The 18,844-nt window shown below is 29.4% G+C and overlaps 1 protein-coding gene across 1 annotated transcript; it reads right to left on the bottom strand.

Moving 5' to 3' along the window:
- Positions 1 to 9,603: 9,603 nt before the first annotated feature.
- Positions 9,604 to 15,227, bottom strand: LOC107477578 (uncharacterized). Its single transcript, XM_052258915.1, has 6 exons — positions 14,641 to 15,227; positions 14,415 to 14,551; positions 13,442 to 13,555; positions 12,758 to 12,794; positions 11,033 to 11,357; positions 9,604 to 10,060 (listed from the first exon to the last, which is right to left on the bottom strand). Exons 1-6 carry the CDS (start codon positions 14,821 to 14,823, stop codon positions 10,020 to 10,022), a joined length of 837 nt encoding a protein of 278 aa, XP_052114875.1. The 5' UTR covers positions 14,824 to 15,227; the 3' UTR covers positions 9,604 to 10,019.
- Between the last annotated feature and the right edge of the window lie 3,617 nt (positions 15,228 to 18,844).

Genomic DNA, 18,844 nt, shown 5'->3' with positions numbered 1-18,844 from the left:
TGCATTTGATCTTTCATAATTTGCACATGCAAGGATGATTGTTGCTTCTCTCGTGTTGTGAAAAGATAGGGTGAATCTGACGTGCATCTCGAGAACAATGTGCTCACTCCTCTGATTCTTTTTTCTGGATATGGAAGTAAAAGTAGTGATATACTTTAACATTGTCATTTTTTGTTTTTCAAAATTGTAGAATGTACACAAATCGGAGGGGTTGATTTTTGTATTTAAAATTTTTTATTTTTTTAACACAAATTGGACCGTTTGATCTGTGTACCTTTCACAAATCAAGTGGTTTGATTTTTGTATCTTTACAAATCGGACGGTCCAATTTCTATACTTCTAACAAATTGGATGGTTCGATTTTTTACTTTAATTAATTTTTATATCTAATTTTTACTATTCTATTAATTTCAGGTTTGAAATATTAATGTAATTTAAATGTGCCAATATCTAATCTTAGATGTGTTCATGTTGTACATGTTTATGTTAATATCGGATGTGTTTGTGTTTCTGGTGTGCCATTTCTAATTTTTCAGAAGTTAGATATGAGAGTATTCTTGTTCTTAAAAGTGTTCGTTAGTTTAGAAATTTTGTTAGTAAGGTTTGTGTTCGAAAGAAAAAAGTTTGAGCGAGTCAAAGAATTTATTGTGCAAAAGAAATTAACTATATGAGTTTAATTAGTTGTCTGTAGAGGAATATTATGTAATTGAAAGATGCTTGAATTATGTAATTTAATTATTTGTGGATACGTTTGTGTTTTTGTATATTTTCGTATAAAATTTGTGTGATCAATCAATGAATTTTGGACTTATTTTGAAGACATTATAATTATTTGTTGTTTTAGATGTGTCTTGAGCACATTTATAATTCTACATCAAATATCTAATTTTCACTATTTTGTTGATTTTGGATTTAAAATATGAATGTAATTTGAATGTGTTCATATTGTTCATGTTAATATATCCAATATTTTGGATGTGAACTTAAATCTAGTTTTGATGTATCTAATATGAGAAAGTATAGGGAGTCAATGGTCTAAGCGTACAATGTGTACAATGGAGGTTTATGAAGTATTAGAGATATGACCATTAGTGTTACATTGTATTGTCAGGTGATTTTATGACATGAGATGTTTATTATTCCTGATATCCGGATGGTTATTCTGGATAGTATGGGTGATGTTCATTTTATTCATGGACCAAAAATTTAGCCCATTATACACATTGTACGCTTAGGCCATTGACTCCCTAGTAATACCCATCTAATATGCAGTCTACAATCAGAATACCAATAAGAAAAGGTATTTGTGTTGGTCCAAAATCAAATAGCAGTCACGACGGTTTCTATGGACAAACCTGGTGAACTCAATGACAAAAACATAGAAAAAAAAAGTTGGAATATTTGGCTGATTTTTAAGTGTGTTCAAGAAGTATTTTGTGTGTGATTGTATTATTTTGTGGATGATTAATTTAGATATGACATGCGTGTGTGTTATGCATTGATATGGATGATGGGGTGTTATACATGGATGCGGGACAGCAAGAAATCGGACCATCCGAATTCTGTGAAAAAAATTGGAAAACAAATCGGATAGTCTGAGTTGTGAGGGAGAGAAAATTTGAAATTCAGGTTAACTAATCGGACCGTCTGATTAGTTTATTTATTTATTTATAAAAGAAAAACGGACCTTTGATTAGATTTTTCTTATTTTTTTTTTTAAAAAGGAAAACAGACCCTCCGTGTTCTTGTCTTCAACTCTTTCGGTTCGAGTTGTACTCTCCTGACACCATATGCAGGTAAAGTTCTTGTGTTTTCCATAACACTACAACACACCAACTTCTACTCCATATTAAAAATAAAGTGTTATTTTGTACGTGTTATAAACTTACGCAATTAATTAATTTTGAAAATTAGTTAAAATACCAAATAATTAAAAAATAAAAAAATAGAATGAATAAATGTTAATTTTTAAATAAGTAATGAAAAATTCAACAAATAATAAAATAAAATATGTCAGATGTATTTTTATTAAATTAGATATGAAAAATTCAGTTTTATTTTTAAATTTTAAATTTTGTTTGTATGATTTTAGATGTGTATGAAATATATTTTGTGTATAATTAAATAATTTTAGATATGTTATAATAGAAAGAATAATTGATTTTTGTGAAAATATAATCCTAATTTTCTTACTTAATATTTTGATTTTTTTTTAAAAAAAGATTCGCTCAAACAAATCGAAGTATAAATTTTTTTATTTACAACTTCTTTATGATTAGAATCAAAGAATAATAATTATAAAAGATTCATTGACACACAATGCAAAAACAATAATAATAATAATAATAATAATAATAATAATAATAATAATAAGTTGAGTTTGTACTTGGATAATGACAATGTGGAGACTCAATAGGAGGAGAATAGGTTGAATAAGTAATGATGGTGATAACAATGACACCATATTGGAGAGAGAGAACGATAAAGTTTTGAAAGTAAAAGTAAGAGAGAAAGAAAGAGTGAAAACAAAAGATAAAGTAACGTAACTTATCTAATTTGTTGAGGGGAAGTTAGAGAGATTTTAATTGATAATATTTAAGTTAAATTTAATTAATAATGTGTTTAACTAAAAAATAAGGATGTATTTTAATTAAAAAAAATTAAATAATATTTAAATTAAAAGGTTGATTAAAGGCTAAATCTTAAAGAATATGTAGTATTTTTCAAAAATAATATCCCAAACTAATTAAATACAGGAACTTCACGTGAAATTGATATTTGAGAGCTGTTAGATGAAAATTTAGTCAAATCAGTCAAATCATCTAACTGCTCTCAGGTATCAACTTCACGTAAAATCGACTGCACCTGAGTTTTCACCTTTTTATATATGCACTTGTCTTTATAGAATTCTCTTCTTATTTATTTATTTTCTTTCTTTAAGTATTGTTAAGTTTACTTACATTAATTCTAATATTTATCAAAGTTTGAAAGGCAAAGGCAAAAGAATAAAATAAAAATAAGAGAAAAGGATAAATAGGTCATTGATCTTTTGATTTGCAGATATTTAAGTTTTCGAATATTTGAAAATACATTTAAGTTCCTCACCTTTTCAAAACCTGAACATATCGATCCCTCATGTTCACCTAGGTTTGTCAGATTTAACGGAAAAATCAAACATAACTCCCGTTGTACTGACTTGGTTCAGATGCATGCATGAGAGAGTTTTTAAAATTGGACAAATTAAACTTAGAGATCGATATGTCCAGATTTTAGATTTTAGAGAGGTCAGGGACTTAAATGTTTTTTTTAAATTCTCAAAAACTTAAATGTCTATAGACCAAAAAGTCAAGGATCAATTTATCATTTTCTCTAAAAATAAAAATAAAAAATACAGACAATTAACTCTATCACAGTCACATTTGTTCTTTAATGATATTTATTTTAAAAATAAATTTTTTTAGTGATGTCTTTTAAAAAAGTGATTTGATCTAAATTAATTTTTTAATTTACAGTATAATTTTTTAATTATATTCAAGACTTATCCAAATTAATAAATAATAACAAATTTTAAAACACATCTAAAAATACATATAATATAAATTTCTTTGATAAAATTAAGTAAACACATTTAAAATAATAAATAACAAATAGCAAATCAAATATTTTATAAACATCTAAAATTATCAAAAATTATAAAAAGATGAAGGCTATCAAACATGAAGATAGCAGTTACTATATTTATTTAGTTTTGATAGTTTTAAAATTATTCTTATAAGAATAAAATTTTCTCCCTCAAATACAAATAAAAAATAGATTAAAAAGATAAAATCTTTTACTAGAGAAAGCATAAAAGACGAAGGGAGTGTTATTTGTAATTTTTTAACAGTGTCTTTTGAAAAAAGTAATTTGATTTACGGTATAATTTTTTAACTATATTCAAGATACATCCAAAATAATAAATAAAGTATTTTTAAAGCATATCTAAAAATATATATAATATAAATTATTTGGTAAGATTAAGAAAACACATCTAAAATAATAAATACCAAACTAAATAAACAGATCCAAAATTATCAAAAATCATAAAGAGATAATTGCCATCAAGAATGAAGAGTGAAGATAGCACTTACTATGTAGCTATGATAGTTTTAAAATTATTCTTACAAGAATGAAGCTTGTTTCCTTAAACACAAAAAAAAAACATAGATTAAAAAGATAAAATCTTTTATGAGAGGAAGCGGGAAAGACGAACACTAAAAGAAAAAAACGCTAAATGTCGTCAGATTTAGCATCGGATATTAGCGATGAATTTTTCGATGGATTTGACAATAAATTTATCAGATAAAAAGATCACTGTTGAATTTGATTTTCCTACAGTAAATTTGCCAATAATAAATGGCGAAAAAATAAGAAAAATTGGCATCAAGATTACAGTGGGATTTATCATTGGATTTATCCACCGGTAATCCCTTATTAGTGCAATGCTGCGTTATGGTTACTTTCAAAGCGTTATCGTCGGATTTTTTTGCCGGTAAATCAGATCCGACAGTAAATCCGACGGTAAACCCTAAATTCAAACCACGAACCATTTCCTCCCTTATTTTTGAACTACTATCTCTCTCTCTCTCTCTCTCTCTAACATTCTCTTTTTTCTTTCTCCCTCCCCTCCCGCAAACCACCTCCGGCAACCCTCTAATCCGCCAACGTCGGCCACCACCAACTGCGTCTAACGACTGCGTAAATTGGGCTAGGTGCTCCTTGTAACGCGTTGGCAGCTCTTTCGTTTCCGTTTTCGTCCTCCCGCAACTGCTGCCGCCGTCATTGCTCCCTTAAGTGTCGACCTGCGTTTCTCCTCCCTCCTCTAGGTAGGTTGCCTTCATCCCTCTTCCTATTCCATCCCCGCTTTTATTTCATTTTAAATAAAAAATTCTAACCCCTGTTTGAACCCTAACCATATCTCGCTCCTTCTTCATCAGTGGCTATGGTCCGTGGTCTGACATTCTTGTCATCTCGCATTCTCGCTGCCAATCGTACTTAGTTTCTGTCACATTGCCGTCTTCTGCTTCCTCTTCTGGTGATTCCTCCATCGCTGTTCTTGGTTCTACTTCTACAGTATGGGTGAATTCACTTTCACTTTTTACTGAGGTTTTTTTTTTCAATTTTTTTCATAAATTTTTATACTGAATTTTTTCAATTTTTCAAATTTTAACTTTTGATGTAGATTTAGATCATTTGTTTAATTTGATGTAATTAGTTATTATTAAGTTCATCTAACCCTCTTATTAATTGGATTATCTTAATATTAAAAATGGATTCACACAATCAGAAAAAATTGTGAAATACAACATGAAAGTCAAAACTTACAAAGAATTTTCTCTTGAAAAATTTAAGGTAAAATGGATAGAAGTAGTGTCTTTTATTTTGTAAGTTATGATTGCTAATTGGTTTATTGAAAATACTGAAGTAGTGCAGAGGAGGACAACCGATATTTTTATAATATTGTAATTTGGAATATGATAGTGTTCATAATCATTTGTTTGTATGTTTATGGTTTATTGAACATCAATAGTTGGGCTTATAGTAGAATTGAAATATTTTTTGAGAAGATTGGGTTTGAGAGTTCAGTAAAATTGAAATTTTAATAAACTTTAGTCATAAACTTTGATGTTTGAACTTGTTTGTGAGTTATAGACAAATTATTATAGTAATTTGTAAAATTTTAATTTTTGTTAGTTTAGAAATTATTAAATTTAAGGATTTAAAATTATATATTGAATTTTTAAACAATTTTTTTAAAAAAATTAAAATTTAAGTTTACAGTCGGATTTATTGAGAGATAAAGTCGATGATGGTTACAAGTTCTAGAATTACAAGTTTATATCCGCTGCTAAATCTGCCGGTAATTAGTGGCGGATGAAAAAAATCTGCCGGTAAACAATTACCAGCGAGATTTATACCATCGAATTTATACTGCCACTAAATTCGACGGTAAATAGATGTAAAATCTGACGATATTCGACGATTTTTTTTGTCATGGAAGAGCACATTACACATCCAAATTCCGGTGCAGAAGAGCGGGGAGAAGAGGAAGACTACTCTGATGAAGTTGACGGAGGAGCACGACGAAGATGGGAGTAACACAGGATGGGAAATGAGCGCGACAACGGAGGAGGAGTGTGAGGCACTGGAACTCTAAGTTTTATGGAAATGAAAGCTTTAATAGAATGAAAACTGTATTTTGAGATATGTAGGAATTGTTTTGGGATGCGTTAAGATTTAGAAGGTATAAATTTAAATTGTTAAATTTTTCTTTTACTTAATTCTTTTTAAATTTATATTTTAAATTAAAAAAATATTAAATCTATTTAGATGTGTTTGTTTTAATTTTTTAAATTAATATAATAAAAAACTATTTAAAAAAAATTTAAAAAATATCTAGTCATATGGTTTAGAATTAACTATCTAATACAATGAACTCTATTAGTAGTTAATAAGGTTTATCCTTATCTTCAAAGAAAATGGTAGTGTTATCATTGGTACTACGAAACCAGCATGTGAAGTATGCTAATTATTTTTTGGAATATCATTTGGATTATCTTTATTATCAGTCTCGTTACACATTTAAATTTTTTTAAGTAAGTCTAACAAAATTAATTTTAACCTAACAAAATTTACTTACACAACGCGAATGTAAAAGTATACTAATTTATTTTTTGAAATATCATTTGAATTATTTTTATCATCAGTCTCGTTACACATTCAATCTTTTTATCAACCAAGTCCAACTAAATTAGCCCTAATCTAGCAAAATCTACTTACACAACGGGAGCATAAAATCACGTCATTCTTCTTCTTCACATTCTCCTTCTTCTTTTTCTTTGCGTTCTTCGTGTTCCTCCTCCAACGTTCGTATCTCACGTTCCTCCTCCTCTTCCTTCTTCTCCTTCTTCATCGCGTTTCTCCTCCTTATTCATGTTTTTTTTTTATTCTTCGCGTGTTTCATCCTCACCGTCATCTTTCATTGTTGCTGTTGTTGTATTTTTTTCTTTTTTTTTCTCTTTCTATTAATTTTGCAACATTATGTATTTTTTTGTTTGATTTTTTGTTTTAATTTTATTCTTGTTAAGAGAGTAAAACAAAAAAAATCACGAGAAGATAAAACAAAAAGGAGAAGATGAATAAAAAAGAAAAAAAAGATGATAATGACGAAGAAGAAGAAGAAAGATGAAGAGTTTTTAGTTCAGTGAATTATGGATTTGAATTTCAGTGCAATTTGGATTTAATTTTGATGAATTCTGGTCTTAACTTGTTTTAAACTGAGTTTGTTTATGCGTCATTATCATTAAGAAATTTTTGGCGTATGTTGAATTTGTACTGTTATACATATAAAAGGAAGACAATAATAATAACAGTAATGATAACGATGATGATAATAATGATGATAATGGAGGTGGAGGAGGAGGAGTTTTGAGTTATGATCATTTAGTAATTGCAGTACATTTTGGATTTAATTTCGTTGTATTCTGAATTTACTTTCGATGCATTATGGTCTGAACTTGTTTTGAACGGAATTTATTTGTATATAGTCATCATTAAAAAATTTCGGTGTATTATAAATTTGAACTGTTATACACATAAGAAGAAGACGATGATGATGACAATAACGATAATGATAACAATGATGATAATAATGATGATGGAGGAGGAGGAGAAAAAGGAAGGAGCAAATCGAAGAAATTCAAATGAGAAAAGAAAGAGGAAGAGGAGGAGGAAATGGACGTGATGGTGACAACGACAATAATTAAAAAAATAAAAAAAAAAGGAAGAAGAGAAGAAAAATATCATTAAGGGTGAAAAGAAGAAGAAGAACGCAGAAAAAAAAAAACGAAATTCACAGAAAAAAAATCGTTAAAAGGTGGTTACATATAATGACATGTTTAGTGGTGCGAGAATGTCAATTAAGTTATATCATTTTAGTTGGATTTAATTGGATAATTAACTTAATTATAAAGCATTATTCTATCTTTATTTATTTATTGAATTCAAATAATGAATTAATTTTAATTTAATATTAGTTAATTTTTTAAATTATTTTTATTTTAAATTTTAAATTCTAAAATTTAGTTTTAAATTCTAATTTTTTTAAAAAAATTATAATTAAAAAATAAATTTATAATGCAAAAATTGATTAATATTAATTAATTAAAGATTAATTTTCTATTACACATTTATACTTATTCTTATCTATTTTGGAGTGGGGACCATATGATAGGCTGTAGAAGGTCCTTCTAGCATTACGTGATGTCCTAGATTTTGTCTGGCACTGATTCTCATTTGTTCTGCGCTTTGTTTAACTTCACAAAAACTACTTGTCGATATCTTGAAGGTAAACCAGCATGGTCTGATTTAAATTAAATTAAATGATATTATTTGATTATTTCCATAGTTCAATTTTATTTCTAAATAAAACTTGGACGAAAGAAAGAAACTAAAACAACGTCACAAGTGTATATACATAAATGTATAACATAATTGAATCAGGAATTTCTGATCTGCATGCATGGGACGTGGTGGATTATGATTATATCCACGTGATATATCATATATATAACCAGATTTACTTAATAAGGTGGGTGGATTGATATATAACAAAATGATGAATGTAACATAGTTTGAAGCATTAACTTGATTTGCTCATGTTGACATATGTTGAACAACAAAAGCAATCAAGCAAGCATAACATGAGATTGATTAAACGCATATAGATAGAGTAGTTCCATTCTCACATCCATATCCGGCATGGATAGAGAGAAGGAATTAATTCTTCTCCTATTTTAGCATCCTAATTACAATGCAATACAAACCATATAATTAATAATAACCGAGTATCAAGGTCCATAATCTCGATGTAATATAGAGGAAGAGAGAGTGACAGAAGAACGAAGAGTGAGAGTGATGATGAGAGAGATCATTCATTCACCTATGCCCTAACCATGGTTGGTGAGTAAGTGAAGTGTACCCAAGGGAATTCCAAAATATCTCCCAGGGTTACATGCAAATTAATAAGTGCTTTTGAGTTCCACATTCCATTGATGCAGTTCTCAACATGATCCTAATCTACCCCTCCTAAAACATTAGTATTGGGCTTAAACTCCCATAGTTTAAGCCGCAATTGAATTTTTACAAGGAAATTAAAAACAAAAACAGTAGTTAATCATTGCATTTTTTGCCTTCCCTTACCCAAAGGGAAGAACATGGTTAATTGGTTGGTTAAACCCTTTTTCTTAGTGAAAATTGAAATGAAGAAGTTGATTTAAAAAAAAAAACATTTTGTGAATACACGACTTGGTCCTAATACTAAAAGCTAAGACTAGTAGCTATATGTTGCCATACAAAAAAACTGGGACATCCAAATGTCCATGATTGCCCAAAAAAAAAAGTTCCTCTTTCATGCAGAGAGGTGATTGGAGGGATTACCTATTTTTGCATAACTAACTTCTACTTGATGATCATCTATCTATGTTTGATCTTCAAAATTTACAGTTTTTGAAACCATTCTAGACTTTGACTTAGTCCTCCTTGGACTCAAGTTAAACAAGATGGTTCTTTTGACTTAGCCTTTTCCGGGGGCTAAGTGTTTTTTTTTTTTCTCATTCTTTTTCCAACTTCCCAAGCCATCTCCGTATAGCTTGTGTTGGTGAAAGATTGCATCTTTATTTTTGGTTCACTCCATGGAACCTTCCATTGAAAGATGCAACCTTGTTTGTTTTTTTCTTTTCATATGCATGGAGTAACTTTTTGAGCCCCTACGGGGGGCATCTTATGCAAAAGCCCAAATGCCATTGATGGACTTTTGTTTTGTGTTAGTGTGGAAGAGTGCGTGTGTGTGAAAGAGAGCACCATGGTTAGGCCAAAAGGTTGATTGATGATGATGATGATGATGAGAGACTTGAAGAAGCATGCATGCAATAAGTGATGATGATGGGATGACATAGCTTAGTGTTTCATTTTATAAGTCTCTAGCGGTGAGGAATTGGAGCTTGAAGAGCCATTGTCACGCCTGCGGCACAGCAAAACACACTGTCAAAGATGTTAGTATTATGCCTCTTTCTTCATTCGGATAGGAAAATATCATCAACTATTAATTCAATCTATGTATATATAAAAGAAAAACTCTTGGGTAACAACTTTTAGTATTTTTTGTCAATATAAATATTAAATTGTCATTTTATTAATTTATGTATATAAATTTTAAAAAATATAGATATAAATTATATTAATTTATGAATACAAACTGTATTGATTTATATGTATAAAATTCTAGTAAATATAAGTGTAAATTATATAATTTTTATGTGTAAATAAAATGTTTATAAATATGAATACAAATTATTATTAATTAAGTGCTGATAAAAAATGAAAATATTTATTGGCTATGTGTCTTTACTCTATATAAAATACATTAACCAAAAATATAAATTATAATAATATTTTTTTGGTATTATTTTTTTTAAAACGTTAAATAATAAAAACTATTATTTTAATTTTATTAATATTTTTTAAAATATTATAACCACTATAATCATCATAGTATAGACATATTAAAATGCACTTGTATATACGTCATAATATATAGTCCAATTCCAAATAATTCTGACGATGAGCATTATTCATGCACAGGCCACATGCATACGTACGGAGTGTGAAATAGGTTGTTATTTATATTAAATTTTGCTAGCTCATTAATATTTATTTTTGTTTTCATATAGAGTTACATATTATCTAATTATTTTTATTTATCAATTTTACAATAACTGTATTTGTGTGAAATGTTATGTATATTAACTACTTACATGAAGCAAAATGAGTAGTACTTGATATATACAAAGAAAGAGAATGCATGTCTAATAATACTTAAACCTAAAGTTTGTGATTTCAAAGTTTGTTAGATACCAACATCATGATCGTTGAATCCAAAACCTTGGGTTGAAGGAGGAAAGAAAAAGAATTAAGTGGAAAATGGAGTACAAACCTGATTGCAAGGCAGGGGAAGGAGCAAGGGACATGGGAGTTGCATAGTGCTGAGCATAGCCACCGGTTGAAGCAATCGGAGAATACTGAAACAGTTGATGAGGCGGATAATTCACACCATAACCCTGCCCTGAAGTAGTATAGCTCCCGCCGCTTGATCCACCTCCGCCACTCCCTTCTCCTCCGTACTGCATATACGGATAAAACGCGGTGGCTGCTGCCGCCGCCGCTGCTGCCCCGGCACCCGTCATCATCCCTCCAGCATGTCCCGTTCCATACACTGGGTACTGTGCTGTTGCTGCACCTCCATACACACTGTAGTAGCTCTGCATTCTCCACATTTTACAAAAATAAAAACCCATTTAAACTATTTTAATTACATTATTATTATTATTATTAATCTTGTGTTATCAAAAACACTAACAAATTTTATAAAAGATGTTAAATCATATAACGATATTGAATTATTAACTTTACATATACTATTGGAATAGTTTCTTTATTTCTTCTCTATGTTCATTTAAAGGGTGGACCGCTATGATGATTTAGAGAATTAAATTAGAAATTATTTGGCTCCCCATGAATTTAGAAGACTGTGAAAGTGTGACCTAGAATATGGACCACTTTGACATGTTACACACACAATAAACTAAATAAAGAAAGAAAGTTGGAAAGACAGGACAAGGAACACTTTGACCAGTACTCATTCATTCATTGGTTCTTCGGGAATCATTATTATTATATATTAAATATTATTATTATATTGTGCAAATAGTGGCCATGCCCACCGACTTACCACGTTCTTCTCCACATTCTGTATGGTACAATCATGAATGGTTTTTGATTCTAGTAAAAACAGGTTGGTGCCAACACCATAGTGGTGCAACCCTCCACCACAATTACCGTTTTAACCCCGTCCCCAAAAGGAGATAAAGAGGATTCTCTTTAATACCAGATAATTACCAACCCTTTTCATTCAATTTTTTTTTATCTTGCTTTAATCATAAGTTATCTTCTTTTGTTTAGCCGGCCAGACACAGTGTTATACTTTATGTTTACATTATCATAATACAGTGATCATCATATATAATTGAGCCTTTTCTATTATTACTATTCTAGTAGGCCTGCTAAAATCAATGTTCATCACATTTATTACGATAGATATATAAATCAACCTTTGAAGTAGTTGTGAGTCAGGAGATTTGCTGTATTTTTAACTGTTCCTTCGCTTGATTTTGATTGTGAGGATACATTAATTATATATATTGACTCGAATTTCCACGTCATGATTTAACATACATGATGATTGTACTATTAGAAACATGATTAAAAGTCAATTAAAGAAACCAAGGCCTATATTTTTCCAAACAGAAAATTTTCGAATAACATATATAAAATTTCTCCAACCCTAAAAAATAAGTATTAAAACAGTTTCACTGATGAAATTTGAATGAACAATATAATAAAATAAACTCAGTTTTTTTCTCTTATAAGATGTGATTGAAGACTATTTCAAATTAGATATTTTAAGTGAAATCATCATCATCATGAGAAAAAAAAAAAGTGAGAAGGTGGTGGAAATAGTTTGATTTGGTGAAAGAAAGTTCAAAAGCCATGGTGCGTGACCTAAAAGTAAGGGTTCAAAACGGATCCTAAGTTAAAAAGATATGCATAGAGCAGACAAAAGAAAAATAGTAAAAGTAAAAACAAAAAAATGTGTACAAACCGTGGGGTAAGTGTAATCCGGTGAGTAAGGAGAGTACCTGCAAATAGTGATCATCAAAGAATAAACAAAGACAAGATTAAAGTGAGAACTTAAAAGTTAATCAAGCTAATAAAGACACTAGTTTAACGAAATCATCTATGTAATAATAAAATGCAACACTCGATTGAAGTATATATATGGAATCAACTACAAGATCCTTCATTTTGGTATATATATGCCAGAGTTTCCATGAAGCACGTAAATTTAGGTATCTTGGTTGGTTGGTTAGTTAGTTAACAGATGTTTGGTCAAACAATGTGGAAGACTATTTTCACATGTTGTGTATGTCTTCCATTTTCTCTTTGATTTGTTACCGCGCACATGACAGAGAGAGAGAGATGGAAAAAGGCGTATTTAAGGATCATGTGGAGGTTGATTCTGTGTAAAAGAATAGAGATATGAAGTGGCAAAGCGTGCTTCATACTATTGAGTGATAAGCTTAGTTAAAAAAAGAAAAAGAGATTAATAAAAAAACGAAATTGGATGGTTTTATTTGTTGTGCATGAGTTGGCATTGCACGTGCCATTGCCACCTTTGTTATTTGTAGAAGCAGTACAGTTATAGAGAGAGAAAGAGTAGCATGCAATGAAGAGTTAGTTATAATTAATAATATATAAGTATATATATTGATATTCATATTCATACCCATAAACGTTATATGGTATCCCTTGCTGGATAGCATAATGAGGGAAGGTTGCTGCCGATGGAAAAGCTGATCCCACTCCCCCTCCAAACCCGGTCTGGAAAGACCCCATTACCCTANCCTGAAAAACAAAAAATATAAATCATCATACCAAAACTAATAATAATAATAATAATAATAATAATAATAATAATAATAGCAATCTTATTATATATTGTATAGTAACTAAAGAAATATATAATGTACATGTTTTGTTCTTTGCTTATTCACTTGTATAATCAGAATAATAAGTTTGTTTTACTGTATGTAGATACTCATACAAAGTTATTTTCATCTAAAATTCAATAATTTTTAACCATTTTTACATAAAAACAAATGATATGTTGTTTGTTTTAATAGTTTCTTTTATAGCGAGTAAAACAAATATATATATGTGTGAATAAGTAGTGATGAAAAAGAAAAAGGTGAGTAGTAAAGGAATTGGAATAAAGTATAATGAAGTAAATTTGCATTGTTTGGGTTCCATGGCTTGCAAGGGACATTTCATGTAGTTGTTTCCCAAAAATTATACATGAAAACCCTCAGTTTGGATAACCAAAAAAAATGGAACTTTCCACTCTGGAAGAATATTCAAGCTTAGTTGCCATGTATGTATTAGCTGTGTGTGTGTGTCTTCCATTCTCATCAAAGAATATATATATAACACACAATCAATGACAACTTGCAAGAGAGGAATATCCATTAATTAGTTAACATGAAGATTTTATGAGTGAGTAGTAGTGGAATAATATGAACGGGGTTGAGAATTGATATGATGAGAGCATCTTTGAACAGTGACAAACTGATCAAAATGGAAAAGATGTTATGGAACTTTCCCAAGATCTTATATATCATATCAATCACAACCTTGCTAAATTGAGATAAAATACATATATAATTAATAACAATGAAAGAAGAAGAAATTAAGAATAAAACGGACCATGCTTTGGTGTTGAAGGCTTAGATCTCTGGACACCCAAAGAAGCAAGGTTGCAGTTAGCTCTTCTTCCATCAATTACTGGAGCAGCATCCACACAAGCTCTCATGGCAGCTTCTGGTTCGCGAAACGTGACCTAATAAAATAAGAAAGTAGCGGTTATGAAATTGGTTCGTTCATGTGGATTAATTTGAGATCTAAGTGGAAGAGAAATAATGAACATACAAAACCGTAGCCTTTGGATCTTCCGGTGGCTTTGTCAGTGATGACAACAGCTTCCAAGATCTCACCGAATTGCTCAAAGTATTTCTTCATGGTCTCTTTCTGAGTCTCCCAAGCCAAGCCTCCAACAAAAACCTTGGTGTATGTGGTGTCTCCGAACTGCCCTGCCAAATTCACTGGAGTCATCTTCCTTGCTTCAATATATTATTATTATATTCACTCTTGATTAAGCTGATCCACCGATTCTATGATATGATATGATCAAATTCAAACTTCTCCAATCTTCTTGCTTCTTATTATTATCCTTATCTTGAGCTTCCTTGTAGCTATAGTAGTCAGCAGCTATATTATTATTTGTGTCAAGAATAATATGAGTCTATGGACAGAGAGATCTAAGAAGAGAAGATGATGAGAGAGAGAGAGAGAAGCAGCTAGCTAGGTTTGTGGGTGGTGATGGAGGGAGAGGGAGATATTGAGGAGAAAGAGAGGAGAGGAGAGAAGAGAGAAGAGAGACAATTAGGTCAGAGATCAAAAAGAGAGAAAGCAAAAGTTAGAGAAGGAAGGAAGGAAGAGGAAAAAAAAGAAAGAGGAAAGGGGGTCACATAATAAGGACATGAATTATATACACACCATCCCCCACCTGCCTTCCATTATTCAATTTTTAAATCAAACCAAATCAAACCAAACCCCAATAAACCAACCCTCACTCGGGATCTCATATCCACATATAGTTCTACTTCAACCGGATCTACCGTATCTTATCAAATAAATCATAAATATCATTTATTCCACTTTCCACCTCTAAATTTTACAATATATATTTTAGCCCCAAACTTTCACAATATTTTCCCATAATTGTGACCGGTGTAATTTTATTTTATTTATTTTTATTTCTAGTATTTTCTAAAAAAAAATGAAAATGCAAACTACACCTACCCTAAATTTTTTGACATGTTTCAATTGATTATATAAACTCACCTTTTTCATCAATTGAGTTAATATGTGTGTGTGACAAAGTGGTATATTTAAGAAAATTCAAGGATAATTTATATATAATTAAAAGCAATTATATCAGTGAATATATAAATATATATTTATATATATAATAATAATAATTTATTTGATAACTGATTTAATTTTTAGTATCTATGAAATATTTTTGCTAAAAGCTTAAGGAAAATAAAACAATGGAGTAAAAAGATACATCTACATAATTTTGAAGAACTGATTTACACAAAGGAAAAATACAGTGAATTCATGAATTGAGATTAATAATTATACACGGTTAGTTGTGTAGTCAAAACTTTCTACTTATATATAACCATACAAATAGCAAACGAGAGAGTTCATTACAATAATGGATGTACGTAATAATATAAAGTCAGGTGATGTTTATAAAAGAATATATACTTTTAGATGATTTTCTATTTACTATAGATCATAATAATTAATTTTATTAATTTTTAAATACCTTTAATTAGCATAAAATACATACTAATAAAATATTCAAAACAATTATCAAATAAAAAAAAGATGAACTTTTTAACGACATCCCAAATAACATTTATATTGTAATTGTAACCATATAGAATTAATTATATAAATGTAGAAACATGCACATATTATCCAATTCATGTCATATAAGTGATGTCGTATCTCTACGTACTTGTAGGTATATCCTACGTATTTACGCATTAACGAAAGAGAGAGAAAAATGCAAAGTGAAAACTGAACCCTAACGAACAAGATGATGATTATTAACGGTCAGCAGTGAGCAGTTGGAGGCGGTCGAATCCAATAATGGGGGTAGAGCGGTTTAGACCGGAAGAAAAGGCGCGTGAGGAATGAGGGGTGAAGAGTGGGAGGTCCACGCGCAATGATGGGGGCGTGGGAGTGGATGATGCAGTGATATTATTATGTTCCTTCGTCTTTGCACTTTCTATTATTTTGAGGAGACATGTGGTGTGGGGTGCATAATTACCCTCACTTCTTTTGTTAATTACCTTTTTGGCCCGACAAACGGAACGGAGTGTACTTCAAATGGCGCCAACAGTGTTCGGTATTCTGTTCTGCAGTGGCGGGAAGTCAACGGTCAAACGTCCAATGGCGGTTGTCTAAAGCATATACTGTCATTCATACTGACCACACTGATGAGTGATCCCATGCGTCTACGGTTTTTTATTAAACTATATTTTTGTGCAGACGTTTTAAAAGAAAGTACCAATTGTTTTAAAATATTTTGTAGAATCCTATAAAAAATAATTATTTTTATTAATATATTATTATATAATTAAATATACATATAAGCAACAAATTTTATGATATTATTGTTGTTAATGAATTAAAAACTAGTTAAAAATAATAAAATTATAAAACACAATTCAAAAAGTAATTTATAAAAAATTATAATTTATAATTTTTCTACTTTGCATTATTATCAAATTCTTATATTTATATAAAATTATGTACTTTTTTTTATCAAATTACCACAGAAAAAATTAGAATTCGGAAAGATATAGATTCTTTGTTAATATTTAAAAAGTAAAAAATAAAGAAAATATTAAGTATTTTTAAATTTTAAAATAAAATAAAACAAAAATATTAAACTTAATACGAATATATATTTATTCTAAATTCATTAAAGGATTTTGAGAAATGGTTATGACTGCAACTAAACCATAACAAACTAATAGACTAATTACACCAGCATATTTAGTAATTAAACTATCATAATTTAGCTTAGATTCTAATAGAATGACTGTTGCAACAACTTGAATTATATCCGGGTGAAAAACTAATTGAAGTTCTTAAGTGACATGAGAGGAGGCCAAAAGACAAATGGGTCGTTGGTGGTACTGCTGGGTCAGTAATAATTAAGGACTATGAAGCAACAATAGCGATGATGTCGGTAAAAGGTGGCAGTGATGCTAGTGTCTATGGTTGTGGCTGCATGATGAGTTAGGTGATGGAGAAGAAATTAAAGCATAATAGTTGATGAAGGAATTAAAAATAAGATGAAAATTTAGTAATTTTATATGATGAGTGAGGTCCAAATGACTGGCTGGAGAGACCAAATAACCTTTTCTTCGTTGTGGTTTGAAAGGGCATGGAAGAATGGAGAGTGTTTTCTTAAATTTGATTTAGTGGTTGAAAAAAAAATGAAAATTGAACATAAAAAAGGGGGACATTTTAGTACTTGATAGGACCAGCTATCATCTATCCTCCACCATAAAAGAAACAACCCAATTTTAAAAAACGAACTATGAGAAAAATGTTTCTCAAAATCATTTTTATAAATGGTATCAATACTTCGTTTATTATTTTTTCACTTTCATATCTTTATTCTAATCCTTAAATCTAATGACGAATTTAAAAAATTTAAATATTAAAAGTAAAAATATACAGAAATAAAATTCAACTACAGATCGAAATATTATAATTTGAAATTACTGTTTCATATCCCAATTAATTTTTTAATGAATTGATTGCCTCATTAAAAAAATATACAAATCTAAAATAATGAAAAGTAAATTTATAATTATTCTCCTCTCATTGTTTTATGAATGTGATTAAATGTCAGTTTTTTTTAATATATGCTCTTAAATAACTATTTAAATAATCATTGTCTTTTACTCAATTGTGACGTTTATTTTTTACAATATTCATGATATAAAAAATATTAGTAAACAAAACAATTGCTACAGGAGAAACTATTTAATCCTTAATTAATTAAAATAAAGAATGTATTTTCTTATCTCACTCATTTTTTTTGGAAAAATATTAATAATTTATTTATATTTAGAAAACTAAACTTCGGTTAATTAGTTTGCTAGTGTTACAAAGTTCATTATCACTACAACTATGCTTTTGGGTTGCTTTTTATTTTTTTTATATAACATAATAATCATAGATAGAATTATAGTTTAGTAGTTAAAAAAAGTAAGGATTATAACTTCCAAGAAACCAAATTTGACTTCCCACAATAATTATTTTAAAATTAATGTTATAAAATTGTGGGAGAGATAAATATGAAGGAGGCCAAAAAGAGCGTAAAAAAAATCAAAATACAAATCAAAACTATTCTCATTTATCTATTGCTAGTTTTAATACGAGATCAAATTTAATAAGATAATTTTAACTCTATGTTAAATAAATTTTCTCTAACATAAAAAAAAGAAGAAAATGAAATGAATTATATTTTATTATG

Source organism: Arachis duranensis, chromosome 3 (assembly GCF_000817695.3).
Source record: "Arachis duranensis cultivar V14167 chromosome 3, aradu.V14167.gnm2.J7QH, whole genome shotgun sequence".
In the NCBI taxonomy this organism is placed as follows: Eukaryota; Viridiplantae; Streptophyta; class Magnoliopsida; order Fabales; family Fabaceae; genus Arachis; species Arachis duranensis.
The sequence above is the reverse complement of the archived record's forward strand: the minus strand, read 5'-3'. Positions and strand labels throughout refer to the sequence as shown.

Coding starts and splice junctions, on each gene's coding strand:
- LOC107477578 (XM_052258915.1), bottom strand. CDS start 14,823: ATGACTCCAGTGAATTTGGCAGGGCAGTTCGGAGACACCACATACACC. Junction 12,795..13,441: donor ATACCATATAACGTTTATGG/GTATGAATATGA, acceptor CACTATTTGCAG/GTACTCTCCTTACTCACCGG. Junction 10,061..11,032: donor TTCCCCTGCCTTGCAATCAG/GTTTGTACTCCA, acceptor GCTGTGCCGCAG/GCGTGACAATGGCTCTTCAA.